At 39.7% G+C, this 18,315-nt stretch overlaps 1 protein-coding gene across 1 annotated transcript in view; it reads left to right on the top strand.

The window, feature by feature from the left end:
- Positions 1-15,889, top strand: part of SLC1A3 (solute carrier family 1 member 3) — a 74,152-nt gene extending 58,263 nt beyond the window's left edge. Inside the window, exons 6-10 of the mRNA XM_067545536.1 lie at positions 6,363-6,658; positions 8,546-8,779; positions 9,190-9,384; positions 10,642-10,776; positions 13,236-15,889. Of these exons, the coding sequence (XP_067401637.1) occupies positions 6,363-6,658; positions 8,546-8,779; positions 9,190-9,384; positions 10,642-10,776; positions 13,236-13,440 (1,065 nt within the window). The 3' untranslated portion in view covers positions 13,441-15,889. The remainder of the gene's footprint in view (positions 1-6,362; positions 6,659-8,545; positions 8,780-9,189; positions 9,385-10,641; positions 10,777-13,235) is intronic.
- Positions 15,890-18,315: the final 2,426 nt, after the last annotated feature.

Consider the following 18,315-nt stretch of genomic DNA (forward strand, 5'->3'; position numbering starts at 1 on the left):
TGGGGTTTGAATCTATGACCTTCAGCACTAGAAACATGAGCCTTTACTTTTGATTTAAAGGAGTATCTCTATTAAGCGGCAGCTGGAACAGACCAGTTATTTCCAAATTTTGTATCCCGTCCTCCCATGTGCTAGAACCCATGCTCATATACATCAACTATCAATGGTATGCTACATTACTGTGGTACATGATATTATATTGTCTTTACCGTGACATGTTTCCATGAGGTGAAGAAGCTTGTTTTCCATTTGCATAACTGAGGAAAGCAGGGGGAAGGGGAGCTGAGTGTGGGAGCCAGGGCATCTGAGGGCTGGGGGAGCAGGAGTGGATAGGGATAGTAAGGTAGTGGAAGGAGTCAGGGCAGAATGGGAGCAGGAGGGAGACCCTGGGATAGGTTACTGGGAGATGAGGGGAGAGCCTGGAATCCTGGGGATTGTTCAGGCAGGACCTTGGAGCAGTCTTTCCCCATTCTGCCCTTGCTTCCACTTTAGCCCTCTTCGAGCCCCCTCCTCCTGTTCTGTCCCCCTCTCTTCTCCATCAGTAAAACCCTGAGGCAACAAGCTGCTGCCTCCTCTTCCTGCCCTCCCCCTCTCTGCTGGCAGGTAGGAGGAACCTCCACAAGGGCTGCACCAGCATGAGGAGCATTGACAGTGGTGAAGCAGACTGAATCCCTGCACTCGGTGCCAGCACCAGAGCAGCCACTGGTGGGCAGGAGGAATCATTTACAGGGTAAAAAAAGTCCCGCTCAGTCCCTGCTGGGTGCATGTGAGGGATGCTTGTCAGAGCTGGAAAAATCCTGCCAAAAAATTCCCCGCAGAAAAGTAGCTCAGGCTTGTCAGGTCCCCACCATTGGGGGCTGGCCCAACAGCCTGAGGGAGCCTAAAGTGGACTTTCATGTGGACTAGGCACAAAACCCACACTGCCCTAGTGTGTCAGTTGGAAAGAAAGGTGCTGACACATGGATTTTGCCAAGAAAGTCCAAGCGCTTTCCCCCAGTAAATCAGTCTTCCCACCTCTAGCACCCTACTTTTCCTCAGGCAGTTCACCATCACTACTGCATTCTGCAGTAGGGAATACACTTCCCTAGATGTCTGGGAATTGCCTACGTCAGTGGCTCTCAACCTTTCCAGTCTACTGTACCCCTTTCAGGAGTCTGATATGTCTTGCATACCCCCAGTTTCACCTCACTTAAACTACTTGCTTACAAAATCAGACATAAAAATACAAAAGTGTCACAGCACACTAGTACTGAAAAAATTGCTTACATTTTCATTTTTGCCATATAATTATAAATTAACCAATTGGAGTATAAATAGTGTACTTACATTTCAGTGTACAGTATACAGAGCAGTATAAACAAGTCGTATGAAATTTAGTTTGTACTGACTTCGCTAGTGCTTTTAATGTAGCCTATTGTAAAACTAGGCAAATATCTAGATGAGTTGATGTACCCCCAGGGGTACACATACCCCTGGTTGTGAACCAATGGCCTAGGTCACTGTTTGTGTTACTCTCTTCTCCCTCTGTGAAAGAATCCACATACTGCCTGTCTCTCTCAGTATCTCTTCCAGTGCATCAATAACAGGTTCGGATCACAGCTAGCCCCAGAGGGTTAAACCAAATTGTGTGTCTTTACACCAGTTGTGTCCATTCATGTGACAAGCCTCAAAGACTTCATCCCATTGTACATTGACAACTTATTTTTGCAGTTTCTATTAGCGGTCAATGAATCTCAAAAGATTCATTTCCAATAAGTATCCAGATTGCTAGGTTGGTTATCTAAAGCTTACATGATTTTATTCAAACGCTTCTCTCTTCAAGATCCCCGTATTCTCCCTCACTCATGACATTCTAATAGACCCCTGGCACTGCCTTCTATCTCTGACCTTGAACCCTCCATTTCTCTTGCTCTGCTAAATTTGAAGAGCCTGTGGTATGACCCAGAAGAATTAGCAGCCTGTCTAGCCTGCAGCTGCTATTCAGTTCTAATTCTTCATGTTCTGAGGCCATGTTAAAGGGCAAGGGACACCAGGATGAACTGGAGAGTCATGGGGAATGAAAGGCAGCACAAGTGCTTGTGAGGGGGGGGTCAGCATTTTGGCCGTTTTCACTTGAAAATAAGTGGAACCTGATGCCTACTGAAGTATCATAAAGAGGAATTGTGGCACCTAATGTTTGAAATCCAGAGGTATGACATAAGAGAATGGCAAGGTTCATCCTGCTAACTATATTTCTTCTGAACTTGTTCATCCATCCTTGTTATTTATTATTATTCTTTCCTGAAAGTCCTTCCACAATGGAACGGAAGTGTTAAACATACAAGACATACAAAGCATATCAAGAAATTGCCTAAAATTATAATAGCTGGTTGAGATAGATCACAGCTACAGTTAAGATGCCTGATTCATCAATTTTTCTATAAATAATTTAGCATGATTAAAATGAGCATCACACTGGTCTGCATGAAATTAAGAGAAATACTGAATCAAGAATCTGAGATACCATTTTTCTTATGTTCCTCATTTTTGCACTATGGTGTATTTCACATTGGCAGTGGCAGGTTTGGAGGTTTGAGCCGGCGTAATAATTACCATTAAAAATATTTCACCAAAGGTTACACCACAGTATCTGAGTTACCACATTTACATCATATTCTAATTGCCGTATGTCACATACATGGTGTTATTTCTGTGGATAAATACTGAATTTTAATAGTAACCATTATAAGTATCTTTTTTGCAAGTTAATTACTGAAGTGTTCGCCTACACTAATATGAGTTTATTGATTTAAATATCATGCAGTCAATTCAAATCAAATTGCTTTCAATGGTTTGTATCACCAAATACAGTGACATGAATGATAGAAATTTAAACAAGTAATTCCTTTTAATATGTAAGACAATCAATACTGTTTGTTTTCATAATGGGATAATTTCATTCATATTAATCTTCAAATACATTATTCATTACTGAAATAACACCATAGCTTGCAATAAAGTCCAATAATGCCATTATTTTGATCTCTCTAAGTATCTATTGACTTTTATTTCCATATAAATCTGTCCACAGATAAAAATAGATGTTTATATATTTACCATGTAATATCTAACTCTCTTGTTCATTAAATCCTGGATTGCTTTGTTGAATGAATTGTAGAGAGAATTTGTGAATAACATTTTGCAGTCTAAAAGCCTATCAAGGAAAAAAGAGACAAAGGGGCTATATTCTCAGCTAGTATAAATTAACACCGTAACCTATAGAAACATCCTCACCAGCTTGTGCCTCTCCCTTCAGTTAAGGGCCCATACAGATAACATAGCTTTTCCTTCCACTCTGATGCAGTAACTGCCTACTTAAAAGTGATCATCTTCTGGTTCCAAACTTGGACTGGTAAGGGTTGGGATTTATTAGCAGTCCAGGCACTGCATCCCAATTAAGGAGACTGTGATTCAGTGTATAAACCCCAAATGGGAACTGAAGGGGTTAAGGAGCAACGCAGGGCCCAGGTGACCCACACCCAGCCCCACCTGCAGAGCATGCACCAGCTGGAGGTGGAGCAGAAGGAGCCTGATAGGGCAGGGAGAAAGAGCTATTCTAAGAGCTCCTGAAGAAGGGCACTGCAGAAATCTTTTCCCTGAGAGAAAGAGCTGCTTGCTGAGCCCAGAGAGGCTGAAGGTTCAATTATTCTCCTCTTCTTTTACTATTTTGAGGCAAACTGTAAGACTTTGGTGAGAGAGTGGGTGATAGGAAATGGCCCACGGAGACAGCTTTAAGGTTGTCCTGGGTGCTGGACACTGGTGCCTTTTACAGGGCCCTAGACCGCAGACTGGTGGAGTGGGTGAGGGTTCCCTCACTAACTCCTTGTTAAGGAGGGCATGAAAACCCTCACTTCCAGATTCTCTTTCAGGGAAGGAAGCAGAGAAGTAAAGACCTTTAGAACCCTGCAGCAGGGATTGTACACCCACAGGGGGTCAATAGACAGACTGAAGGTTACCCCCCCCCCATTCCTGAGGGTGGGGGACCCCATATCTTCCTTAGGACTGTCACCCTGCAGATAGATAAGATTGCTGGGTGACCTGACTGAAGGATCGTGACTGTAGTTAAGGAGAAATATTGGAGGCAGGACAAGCAGAGGCCTAACCCCTAACCAGGTGATACCACCGGTGATACCATCCATCACAGAGACTTCAAAGCAGTTGCTCCTAGAAATGTTGCTGCTGTTGGTACTCCTACATAAATGTCAGCAAGACTTGTTGAACGGTAGCCTGGGCTTGATGCTGTTGATTCAGCAATTCAATCATCTATTTCCAGACCTCCTACATTTACTCCCTTTGTGAAGAAGCTGTTTCATCTTGCCCTAACATTATGTGTAAGCAGGTGGAGTTCCCACCCTGCTCCTAACACAGCACACTCACTGGCTGTGGGCCAAACTTCCTTCTGTCTTGGGATTTGCCTTTATTATAACCTAAAAAGGAACAACAAATTATAAACCTCAGCCTATATATTCTCCTGAGACCATCTAGAATTTTTCCCTGCACTACTACTGTGATCCTAATGATCCTAGAGCCTAGTTTTCTGTGCCTCAGAATGATACCCATTATCCAGTCAGACCCTTTCATATCCTGGTCTGGTGTTAAAAGGATGCCATAATCTGGTTGACAGTGGGCCAGCAGAAAAGCACTACAACTGTGCAAGGTTGTACTAGCACCTGACATCAGGATGAATCAGCAGAAGAGCTTTGCATCTCCATATAAGGTCCTTAAACTTAATACCCTATTTCATGTCCTTAAAGATAATATTAATTAATAAAGGATCAAATGTTTCCCTATCTTGAAATGGAATTTGAGAAATGGTGTAAGGGGGAAGATGTTAACCAGGTGTCTCCTAAGACTAATTTTAAAAATGTTTGTGTAATTTGCATACCCTTCCATCCTGCACATTCACTGCTTGCAGGCCTGTTGCTTTCATAAAGTCTCCAGGGCGCTTTTTTCCCTTAAAAACAAGAGATGCACAAATACATAAGTCACAATTACCATTGCCAGGTGAATAAAAAGAGTGGGAAATATTTGAAGTACTACATTAGGTGGTACCTGGTAGGATATTGCTATGAGTCAGATAAATAATATTCCTTTAGTTATAAATTCTAGGCAATTTCCATTTCTCAGATTGCATGATAAGTGATTCACAGTTTCTTTACAAATTTGATTTAAAACTGTAGAATATCTGGCATCCTTGAAGGTTAGTTGAAATTTGTCCTTGTATAAAAGGTTTCCACTAAATCTTCAGAAAGATATTTCCACTGGGAGTTAAGGATCGAATCTACGTTAATGCCTGCAATGGTTAAGCAAATACTCTTGAGACGTGCATCAAAAATGTGTGTCTGATGTATGGAATCTAACCACATCTCAGACCAGTTTAACTCTTTTCTTCACCTCAGGTTCTGATACTCAGGTTCCTGTTCTTAGTCATAAGAATGCCAACTTTGTATTCATTTCACTTAAATACATCCAAAGTTTTGCAACAGTTTTGAACTATTGTCTGTTAGTAATAGTACTCCTTTGCCCTGATCCTCATTCTCAGTAGATGGATGTAATGAGGTAAAATTATCAACTGAATACATTGTGGAAAATAGTTTTCAAAGCAAAGATTTGGAGAAAGCTGAGAACTTGAATTGGAGTTGTCCACCTGATATCAGTGGTTACATGAGACAGAATTTTTTTTATAAACAACGGGGTGAAACAATAACAAATGGTTAAAAAGAGAGAGAAAAATCATGGCTTTGTCATGACAAAAATATGTAAAAGTCCTAATTTCAGTTTTAAAAAAAGGAAATGTCATAGTTCACAATACATATATTATTCTTACATTTATTTTTCCAGTAGAAAAGTGTAAAATATCTGTAATCAATAGTTTAAAAGCATATAAAGAGCCAAAACAGGCCAATTCATGTAAAAGTCTTGCTGAGTAGGAGGCAAACTCAGTGAAAAAAATCATGACTTCTTACAAATCACAAACTAAAAGTCACTTTTGTCTCAAAAATCGTAGCTCTGACAAACATACAGCTTTGATCATGACTATGAGAAATATCAATATGAGCACATGAACTCTTGAAAATAAGGGTGAAACGCTGGCCCCATTGAAGTCAATAGGAGTTTTTCCATTTATTTCATGGTATCCAGAACTTTACCCTAAAACTTTATTTTACCCTTAAATATGACACAAACTAATAACTCAAAAGACATATAAAATGGGGAAGTAATACCACTAGGATCATATGAGAGGATTTAATAAATGACAAGTGTATTTGTCTTTACTTGCAGTAAGTCACTCTGTTTTCTCTTTTTTTCTTTTCTTTTTTAAGTTCAAAACAAACTATGAGAAGAGACTGTTTAGAGTACAAACTCCACCCAATGAAACATCCATTGTGGCTTCCGTAATAAACAATGTATCAGAGGCAATGGAAACCCTAACTCGAATGAAAGAGGAGGTGATCCCTGTTCCAGGTGCCGTAAATGGAGTGAATGCACTGGGACTGGTGGTCTTCTCAATAAGCTTTGGGTTGATGATTGGGAACATGAAGGAGCAAGGGCAGCCGTTAAGACACTTCTTTGATAGCCTGAATGAGGCTATCATGAGATTGGTAGCTCTAATCATGTGGTAAGTGCCTCCATTAAATGCCATGTTAAATTATGTCAAAATGTTTTGAACATTCAGAACCAGCATTTGCTGGATACTGAGGGTCTGGGTTTTGTAGGAGGTCAGACTAGAAGTTCATTGTTTGGTTATGCTGGAAGAAGGACAGGCGAAACTGAATGTGATTTAATTAGGCCACAACTTTATTCCTAAATGTCAGGGAGTACCTGGCAGATAAAAGTGTACCATGCAGGTAATTCCATAATTGTTACATATATCCAAAGGGGAGGAGGTGGCTGCTGTCAGCCCTCCCTCTTTACCCATCCTGGTCCCCAGCCAACCCACTGTTGAGGCCTCACCACCTCCCCCTTCAAATGAGGGTTAAGGGGCTATATGGCTCCCTGACATACCAGTCATAGCAGACCTGATCCCCCCATTTCCACTCATTTAAGGAATACCTCCTTTAAATCTTTTATCAATCCATTTTATCTGATCACTATATTCCTTCCCTGTGGAGTACCTGCATTGGACAGCCACCCCACGCTTACATAATGAATTGTGACATCATAGCCTAATAGTCATTTCATGTTTGCGCCAACGAAGCCCCCAACCCGCTGTGGAAAAGTTGACAAATCCTCACCTTGCCTAGGTGAAGGAAAAAATTCCTTCCCAGACTATTTGCTTTTGCAATGTGAATAGCATATTAATATGTCACCGCTATTCATAAATGTTCGTTCTCTTATGAATTGTAGTTTTATATAGTATTCTACAGGCCAATAAAAATGAAATCCCTGCTCTGAAGGGTTAACATGAAATCTTTACAAAGACTAAAATCCAACATTTGTCAGTCAGTGGCCAAATACAAGAACAATCCATTCCTGAAATGACATCTTCCCTCATTTGCTACAGCAGATCATCTTACATAAACACATGTACATCTCCAGTGTCATGGAAACTCCTTAGGTAATGGATGCAAAACTATAAAGAAGTTAATTTTTTCTAATAATTTCAGCTACACAGATATTTTGTCCTTTACAGTCACATTTCTAAACATGGACCAGAAATGTTTTAGAATTTAAAATATGGGCTGAGAATTATTATATTGGGAAAACTTCAAGATGGGTTTAATGGCTGCAAAGTCTAGCCATCAAACCCACCTTGAAGTTTCTCCAATATACTAATCAAGTTATGTTATTTTACATGAGTATAGTAAAATCACAGGTAACAACTCTGTAAATAAGACTCTGTAAAATAGTCCAGCTGCAATTATGTAACTCTTAACTAATAGGTTGACATGTTGAGTGCTAGATCCTCAGCTGTGATTGAATAGTACTTGGCATGGCTGAGGAAAGTGGTGTAAGCTACTTTTGCAAAGCCCCAACCCTGTGCCCAGTCTCCATCATAAAAGCAGCCTCCAGGCTGCTCCACCTATCCTATGCCCAGCTGCCTATGGCCTGAAGCAACCTGGCATCAGCCAAACCTACAGCTTCCTGACTGTGCCCCTTTCCCCAATCATACTTAGCACTGGGACCCAGGAGGCAGGTGGCATAGGAGCCACTATGCCAGTTCTACTCCACCCAGGTATTCCCCTACACAGAAGAAATCCTCAGGGAATTGTTTAAAGTGGCTTCTAAAGGGAAGTCAGGACTCCACAGGAGTTCATCAGCTGTAGATGGCTGGGAGATGCACTGACTGCATTCTGCTCCTGACTTCCTCTTTGCTGCCCCTGACCACAGCAGAGCTGAGCAATTGTTGCAGCCACTTTCACTGCTGTAGCCTCCACCGGGTTGACTTGTCACTGCCTAGGATCTTGAATTGGGTTTTAGGATGTTTATGGTCATTATATCAGTAGAACTTTGCAAGCAAACATCTATTTGTTCAGCACATATTGATTTGTTTACTTATTTGTAGGTATGCCCCACTTGGTATCCTCTTCTTGATTGCTGGGAAAATTGTTGAGATGGAAGATATGGGTGTGATTGGTGGACAGCTTGCCATGTACACTGTAACAGTTATCATTGGTTTGCTCATTCATGCTATTATTGTTCTACCACTACTCTACTTCCTGATCATTCGTAAGAACCCTTGGGTATTTATTGGAGGACTTCTGCAGGCACTGATTACAGCTTTGGGAACATCTTCAAGGTACGCTAAGAAATGTTAAGGCCCAACTATAAATAAAATCTGACCAAAATTTTTCCAATCCTGCAGTCACTCCACATACAAATCTCCCATGGATGTCAATGAGATGGCCTTAGTCTACCCAAATACCATGAGAGATTAAAAAAGGTGGTTTTCTGCCATGAAGAAATTTACAAATAACATTGGAGTTACTGCTGACTATGATCACAAAATTAAAACAATATCTAAGCCTGAGAAATCTATGGTATAATATTATTGGTATGATAAACAACATTGGCTGCTATTACTGAATACATTCATTGTCATAGACTAATTTTTTATACTTTTGGACACTATTTCAGGCCTACTGCTCTCTAGTATAGAAGATTATTATATGTGTGTGTGTATAAATATTGCCTTTTTTCTTGTTTTAGTTCTGCCACCCTACCCATTACATTTAAATGTCTAGAAGAAAATAATGGAGTGGACAAGCGTATTACCAGATTTGTGCTCCCAGTGGGTGCTACAATTAACATGGACGGGACTGCTTTATATGAGGCTTTGGCTGCAATTTTCATTGCACAGGTTAACAACTTTGAACTGAACTTTGGGCAGATTATCACAATCAGGTACAGAAGCCATTATATATATATACCTTGATTAAAAGTGCCTTTAAACAGTGGTGTGAACAACTGATTGCATTTAAGAGGGCCAGCAACAACCATCATTTTAAAAATATTTTACTTTAGATATTTAAAGGGTCTATGCAGCACTTAAAAGCTGTTGATTTATATCTTGCACAGTGCTGTCCAGTGGGTGCATACTCCAACTGCAACTTGTGTTTAGAGAAGGCTATTACTATGAAGAATGCTAGGAGCAGAAATGCTGTTGTTAATGCTCAGTGTACGAATGAGACATAGCAAAGAGTAGCTGATTTTGTCTAATCGTCTGTTTCTATTTGTGATTCATCTGCATGTGAAATACGCACCATAAACAATCAGCACACTAACATGCTACAATACCAATGCTAAAGGAATACAAATTAGTTGGAGAAATCTCAGATTTTGTTCATTATGAACTTGGTGCTGTAAGAAGCATTTCTAGTTTTGAAAATAGTCAGCCTAGTTCAATATTCAATCAACACAAGGGAAAATTCTGCTTTCAGACCCTTGTGAGTCATCTTGATTCTGGTTTTCTGCTCTCCAGTACATGAAACTTGCCATGGATGATATGGATACTGTGTTTTAGATTAAATTCTCCAGTATTACACAGGGATGATAAATGATGTGTTCTCATTAGATCTGGGCTTTAAATCTTGACTTCTCCATAGAACACAGAAGATTACTTATCAAACAAAGATGAAATGAGACCAAGAAAGAACAAGATTTAAATTTCTCTAAAGCCCAAATGTGCTTAGACCCAGGGTTTCAGTTTGACCCATTATTAAGATAATGGCTAACTATGAAGTTTGAATCCATATCCAAACTTTCACAAAGTTTGCATGTATTCAGACTGGGAATTTAGTTCAGACTCATCTCTAAAATAGGCATTGCTATTTAAAAAACCCTCAGGTCTCTGCATCGTGTTTCTCCAAATGTGAAATTGCATGAAAATCAGAAAGAAAACTACCCACTCAAGTGCCTTGCCTTGATTCAAATTTTTCTCTAGAGCTCTTTATACAAATGGGACAATTGTCTTTTCCTTCTGAGTTTGTACAGTACAATGGCATTCTGCTCCATCTCTGGGGCTGCTAGTTCCTACCATAATAACATGTATTCATCCTAAAATCGGTCATTTTCGTCATAATTTTTTAAATGTTTACTATAGAGTAAGGAGAATTGTTTTTGGAAGCTGACTTGTTGCTTCACTGTCATCTCTCTACATAGCATCACAGCTACAGCTGCCAGTATTGGGGCTGCAGGAATTCCTCAGGCTGGACTGGTCACCATGGTCATTGTGTTGACATCTGTCGGCTTGCCTACAGAGGACATCACTCTTATCATTGCAGTGGACTGGTTCTTGTGAGTATTTCTTAGAATCCATAAAGGGCTAGAACATATTGTAAAATACATTAGACTGATAAGCCATTCTGATAATTTCTGAACTTGCAAGTCATGTGATCAGCTGGCTTACTCCTTTACTGAAAATAGTTGAAAAATGTGGTTATTTTGAAGAATAAATTTTTGCAATTTCTCACCGTTATAATCCTTTCTTAGCAACCAAGAGTAAATTGATCAATCACTGTGTATATTCCACTCACTGCCTTCCAATTCTATAGTTTGTACTCAGATACCATGGTGAGGATTGTTTTAAAGATGATAAATATTTATGTACCTCTCACTGACAGATGGCTTCCAATACTATGAAAATATTCAAACATATTAGTAGAAATCCCAAATCAATAAATGAGAATGGAAGTGCTCAAGTATACAATGCTATTGTGTATGTGTGTGTGTTAGTGCAAACACTACCATGAAGGAGGCTCAAAGTTTGGAAATTGAGTAGTTCAGTTCAAAGATTTATCCCAACCCTTCTGGCTGTCCAGACCAGTGAAGGTTTGTGTGCTTTCCCTAAGGATGGGTGAACTGAATAATTAATATTCTGAATAATATGCATATTAGCCTTATGACCATCTGAATATGCAGCATTCCTACATCTGTAAGTACCAATGGAATTCCCTTAGGCCCAGATGCATTTCTCTGTGCATGGTTATAGGGATAGAAGAGCATCACTGTTAGCAGCAGAAGCCAGGAACCTTTCCATGTTTGCCACAGCAAACAAGGGTGGCAGACAGGCTGTTCCACTTACCTGGAGCTGCCTTAGTGGGGTTGGGGTAGTTGAAAAGGTAGGTGTTCCTTCACTCCATCTCAATGTCTGTCATGGAAGGGTAGCAGCCATTTTGCCCTTTTCTCCATTCCAGCTCTTAGAGAGTATTTGTTTTGTGCATTTCACAATCGTGCTTCTTATCTGGGTAGGGTAAAGGGGAATGCTGCTCAAAGTGAGAAGGCAGGGGAGAGATGAAATGGCTGTTCTCCCTGGAATATAGGGATGAGAGATCACCTAGCTGTTCACTCCCACTCCTCCACCCACTCCATGAAGACAGCTCAAAGTAAGTGTAGAAGGAGAGTTTGAGCCCATTGAGAGGGAGTTTAGGGGGATTCAGATAAGATTATATGGAGGTTTGAACATTTCCCCAATATTAGGTTCATTTGCCCATCCCTAGGCTTTACGCTATTTCTCACAGGATTGCCTATGGATGGTGCTACTTTTAGGACTGAAAATACAGCAGCACCATGGCTCATGTTGTGATCCAGTGAGTACCACAAAGAAAACTTAACTCTACCCCCAACATTGGTGTTACTTATGGCAATAATATGTAACATTTTTTAAGGTTACCATTAACCACCATGTGCATGGATCCCGACCATTTAAGGTCTAGGCAGGTGGAGGTGAGGAGGAGGTGAAATCCAACCCCAACTTGGCTCCGGGATGGCTCGATACCCCTCTGTGAAACTTCCCCCAGCCCTCTCCATTGGGGCCCTCAGTGCAACCATTTCACAGCATATAGGGGTTATGCTTACACGCCTGCACAGCTGTGTAAGCTGCTGGGCTGTCCAGCAGCCCGAAAAGTAATGTCACAACAAAGTATTGGTTGAGCCAAGCCTTAAGCAAAAATGTCAAAAACTATTTTCTCTGTCCACTATGGACTATAACTCCCAGATGCTTTTCCTTCACCTCTCAGCAACTCCAGGTCCTTTTTCTAACACAGGGACTCCTACAGGAGCATTCCTGCAATCCTGCAGCTCGACTGATCTCTTGCTGGCCTTTATATGGACCAGCACCCAACTTCTTCCATTGAAATCACTCAAAACCTCAGCCAGGATGCAGCTGATCAGTCAGAGTCAGGGCTGGACTCATCTGCCTTTAAAGAGGCCAGTCACCCTGTGACAGGCTGCTTACCTGCCATCTCCACTTGTAACCATTTTGGGCATTCAGGTGGTACAAAAAACCTTCCTCTGGCCCTCTGCACCACACATGAATCTCATCCGAGATTATTTAAAATTATTTATTTTCATTCTCAGAATGACAGCTCAGAAGGCAACAGTCAGTGAGTTCAGATATCAGGAGGTCATAACACCTGGCTTACTGTAATATACTCACAAGCCCCCAAAACATGAACTGCCACAAGCCCCCTCAGTTTGGCTCACCTCATAACACAGCAATCATATTTTCTTGTGAAATGGCTAATAACATTATATTTCAGGTTACTGCATTAGACTTAGAATTCTGATACAATTGTTAGTTTCCCCAAAGATGGATTAGTGCCATTAACATTTCTGATAAATGAATACACATAAAAGTGTTTCATTATCTAATGGTTATTTTCAACACATTGAAAATGGTTATTTTAACACAGAGACTCTGAATGTTTCACTTACACGAGTGGGGAAAACAAAACTAACTCAACTATTTTTCACAGGGATCGTCTCCGTACCACTACAAATGTCTTGGGTGACTCCATCGGTGCAGGGATTGTTGAACATTTGTCAAGGCATGAGCTGAAGATTAGGGATGCTGAGATGGGTAATTCTGTGATAGAGGAGAATGAAATGAAAAAACCATACCAACTGATTTCACAGGAAAACGAGAGTGAAAAACCATTAGACAGCGAAACCAAGATGTAGGATATACTAGGCATGATTCCAACACTAGAAGTGTGGGAAACATACTTTCTACAACCATTTATATCTTGTTTTCAAGAAGTCCATTTATATCTTGCTTTCCCCCGTATGATAGCATTGAAGAAGATTTAATCAAAAATATTCTGAATTAGCAGTGGCCAAGGTATGTGTTTGTGTCCCCCTTTAAAAAATTAACAAATATCATACTGGTCCTGCTAGAGATGTGCTAACTCGGGGTGTTGGGAGGGGAAGAGGGAGATTGTCTGTTAAATCATTAAAAAACAACATACCAGTGTATATGTTACTCAATCCTGTAAATGTGATCTTGTTTTTATAAGCTGGAAAGTCACAACAGATAATACAGCCTGAAAAGGTTTCTATTTTTTTAAATACCTATTGCCAATTTCTTAACATCAGTAAGCACACAAATCAACATTTTTAACTTGACAACTGCACCCAAATGAGTAAATTAACAGGATTGCTTTTTTTTCCTCTTGTGATATGTTATTTCTTTATACTGTTACTAGCAGGATAATAAAAAGGAGGACTTTAAATTAAAAAAAAAAGTAGAGATGTGTAGGTAAAAAAAAATACCCACAATCAGCACTTTCACCAACTGAGTTAAAATGTCATTTCTGAAAAGGTGATTTCATTTTAAAAGGATACTTTAGTGTCAGTGACGGCCTGTTCTTGACAAGTGCTTAGCACCTTGGGCTCCCACTGACCAGCACACACTTATGCATATGCATATCTTCACTCACCTGAGTAGTCCTCTTAACTTCAATGCCACTACTCTGATGAGCAATGTTATGTGCACAAGTGCTTGCAGGATCAGGGCCCTATGAGATTGTATGGTCTTTGGGCCAGGAAATGTGCTTCATTTGTGCTCAGAAGGCACATAGTACACTCTGGGCACACTCACAATCTAAATAATATGTAATAATAAAAAATAGCAGAGAGGTCCAGCACTTTGCAAGAAGTACTTCATACCTGGCAAGAGGTGCTCAAAACGTAACTGGGTGGGGCTCTAAATCTGTCTGTGTTGCTGATATTGCATTGTTGGAAGTCCTGTGACCAAGAGGACACTTTCAAAAAATGGAAATCTTCCAATCAATTAGCCTAATGTCATTCCATGGAAAAGTAGTAAAACTATTAGGCAAATACATCTTGTTTTATATAGGGGAGAGGACTCCCAGTCCCACTGTGAGATTCCCATATCTCTGTAAGCTTACCAGCAGCATCTCAAATATAAAGAATAATCATTTAGAAAGCAAAACTAATGGATGCTCTATTACTTACTAGGAAAAAATATATATAAACCACAGAATAGTAAATACATTTAATAAATGTTAAAGATATAATAAGAAAAGATTTTTAAGAGCAATATTATAGGCTCCTTCAGGTCACAGAGAAAGAAAATAAAAAAAGGTGGTGGGGGGGGATATATTCTGAATCCTGTGGCTTTTTTTGTTCATTTCAAGATTATTCCCCGATTAAACCCTTTTAGCAAAAATTTTAATTTTATATATATTCCACCCCTTGTATTACTGTAGGAGTCAAACTGAAAAGATTTCTGGTACAGTCTGAGATGGGAGAGTGAGAAATATGAATCCAAAAGCACAAAACTGGTTGAGTGGTCTGTTTTGTTGGGTTTTTTTTTTTTTTTTTTTTTTTAATTCAGAACAAAACCAAACATTTTCAAATAAAAGAGAGAAATACACACACACACACACACACAGAACTGAGACATTCCCTCATCATACCACAACTGCCACTTGCCAAATGTTCAAGAACACCTGTAGCTTTCCTCTCTGGAAGACTATTCAAACTGATGTGTAAATGTCAGTTTCACTGTGGTGAAAATGTCAGTGTGATAATTCAAGGCAGTCTTTTCCCATGTTTAAAGCAACAAGATAGGTTTCTTTTTCCAAGCATGACAAATCCTGCTCACCTTGAGCAGGAACACTCATGAGTGAAGTGAGCAGAATTTAGCCAAGAGTATTCAGCAGTCAGTGTTTTAATCACCTCAAAGCTCTAGATGAATCTCTGACTGAAAATGATGAAGTGTGAACCTTTTTTGCTAACAGAATGAAAACTTAGAATGCAGAGAGACATCTTTGGATATGTAATTAGAGATATTTTTATATAGATCCTGTATTCAATGTGTGTTTATAAAAGTTAACTTTAGAATGTATGGAGTAACAATTTAATTTTTGTTGAGACTCTATTTGGAAATACCATGCAAAGGCTTAAGTTGACATAAGTTGAGAAAAATGAATTGTGTCACAAAGTTTGTGATTTTTTTATACTAACTTTGTTTCTTATGGAAATCAGTTACTATAGAAAGATTCCATTCCCCATCTCTCATTGGCTTTGCATTTAGATGCACCCAATGTGGATTGAGAAACATTACTTTGTAGATGTATTTTCAATAAAAAATAGTTTTACATTATTCTGATGCTTTGTGATTTCTTTCAAATTCTCTGTAGTGAGGGAATCTTTAGACACACTTCAAATATTTGAACTCTTATTGCAGGGTTTCATGAATTCCTGTAGTTTTTACCCAGCAGGAGCTTATTAATGCATCAGTACTTCTCCTGAATTCAAATTCCATTTCTTAAACTTTCACATAAATAAAAAGATTATCCTGCATAGACAAAAAGAATGTAAAAGGATATTAAAGGACAGAGGAAAACAAAGGAAAAAATGTGAAAAAAACCAGGAAAAAAGTTAATGAAAGTTAAATTTATTTTGGTTCAAATTCAAGTTCATATAGATGTGTAAAGATACAGTATAATAAAGAGCTTTTATAGTGCTTTGTAAATTACACAGATCAATGCTGGAAAATTATTTAGAAAATATAATTCTAACATGATTCCAACCACAGCCCACCCATTTAATTAGCTTATCACCACAACTGAGCGAAGAAAAATAAAATCTGAAAGTAAGAGTATGATGTGATGGTTAGAATTCAGTTTTGCCTTACACTCCCACCACGTTACAACATAATTGAGAAGTGGGTAAACTATGTTTTCACTAATGGGTGTATTAGCTCTTTTTCAATAATTCCACTGTCTAGTTTAGTTTTTTTCCCCTAAAATACAAAAATAGTTGCTTCTTTTGGTGGATCAAAGTAGGGAGTTTATCTAGATAAAATGCCACATAATTGGTCATTAGAACTATAACTAGAATTGTGCATGAAAATATTTCCCTAATTAGATTACCTCTGGTTTACAGCTTTCAAAGACATCTTCTTAACAGGTTCCAGAGGGGTAGCCGAGTTAGTCTGTTTTCAGCAAAACAATGAGAGTTCTGTGGCAACTTAAAGACTAACACATTTATTTGGGCATAAGCTTTCATGGGCAGAAACCCAGTTGGTCAGATGCATGAATGCATGCATGACGTTCATGCATCTGATGAAGTGGGTTTCTGCCCATGAAAGCTTATGCCAAATAAATTTGTTCGTTTTTAAGGTGCCACAGAACTCTCATTGTTTTTCTTCTTAACAGGAGAATTCATCCACAGCCAAGGAACTTCCATCATCCACTTTTTTAACTTAACTGTTCAGAGCAGAATGGAAACTCCCTAGTCTCTCATGTATTGGTTGAAACATGACCAGATGTTAAAGGTAGATCAAATTTAGGCTACGCATTTGCAGAACCAAACAAGCAACACATTAACAGGAAAAAATTAAACTAATATTTAATACATAAAATTGCAAACTTATTCCTAACACAGTCTAAAGGACTACAAGAGGGAGGAGTAAAAGAGAAAGGAAGTCCACTCTGCACTTGTCCCTAACAAAGCTCTCATTGACTTTAATAGTGCAGAATAAGGGTCTAAAACACCACTGAATGGGCTTTGAGGTGCTCTTGTCCTTCCAGTCCATTCTCAAATTTTGGAGAATTTCTCCTTGTTGTCTCTTTAGGAGTGATGAGTGGCTGAACACCACTCCTCCTTCATGAAGTTCATTCAGGTGTGGCGGGTGTGACCTTGGGTAGGTCACTTAGCCTCTGTGTGATGCCTAGTTTGTAGTGGTGATAAATGCAGTGGCTCAGGTTGTTTCCTGTGCTGAGATCCACTAAGTACAGGAGAGAAGGTGGGGGCATTAGGGAGCTGGCTACAGCTTTCAGATTCTCCTGGTGCACGTGCATTTGCCTCACCACAGGTTAGAGCAGTACTGAGGCTGCTCCAACTACACCAACTCAAAACAGTCCCCAATTGATAGGGGTAAGCTGCACCAACGCAAGCCACTTTTTTACACCAGTGCAGCAAGTTTACATTAGAAGTTTGCACCAATACAGCTACATAATTTGCTAAACCAGTGGAAAAAGACACTACAGTTAAACCTTCCCAGCTTTTCCAAGTTGTTACACTCTACTGCAAACTTTTCCCCAGATCCCATTGACATAAGCATAATATTACTGTCTAACAATGTACCCCTGCCCATGCTCCTAATCACACCCCCTGCATCAGGAGCCAGGAAAGACTGGTATAAGAGTTGCTGTGTCACCTGGGTTCTCCCCTATGTAGGGTGAATTCTCACTGAGACCTGTAACTTAGATTTGAGGCTGTTTGGGGCCCTGGAACATCACAAAGAAGCTGTAGCAGAGCCAAGGATCTGACCCATTCATCCCGACCAAAGCACATGCAGTGGGGCTAGAAAACAAAGTTTCTCAGGTTATGCTAGACCAGAGTTTCTCAATCCATAGGTCAGGGCCCAAAGTTGGATGACTAGAATGTTTCATGTGGCATGCTCCTGTCTCACAGGGTTGGCTGGACTAGCCTCCCTGCTCCAGGAACTGCAACCTCTGGGGTCCCAACTGTCATGGTGACAGGAGTCCAGGAAGGCCAAATTAAAATGCGTGGGATTGCAAC

Source organism: Emydura macquarii, unplaced genomic scaffold, assembly GCF_026122565.2.
Source record: "Emydura macquarii macquarii isolate MOO-44397 ecotype Brisbane River unplaced genomic scaffold, CSIRO-AGI_Emac_v2 contig_1045, whole genome shotgun sequence".
Lineage (NCBI taxonomy): Eukaryota > Metazoa > Chordata > Testudines > Chelidae > Emydura > Emydura macquarii.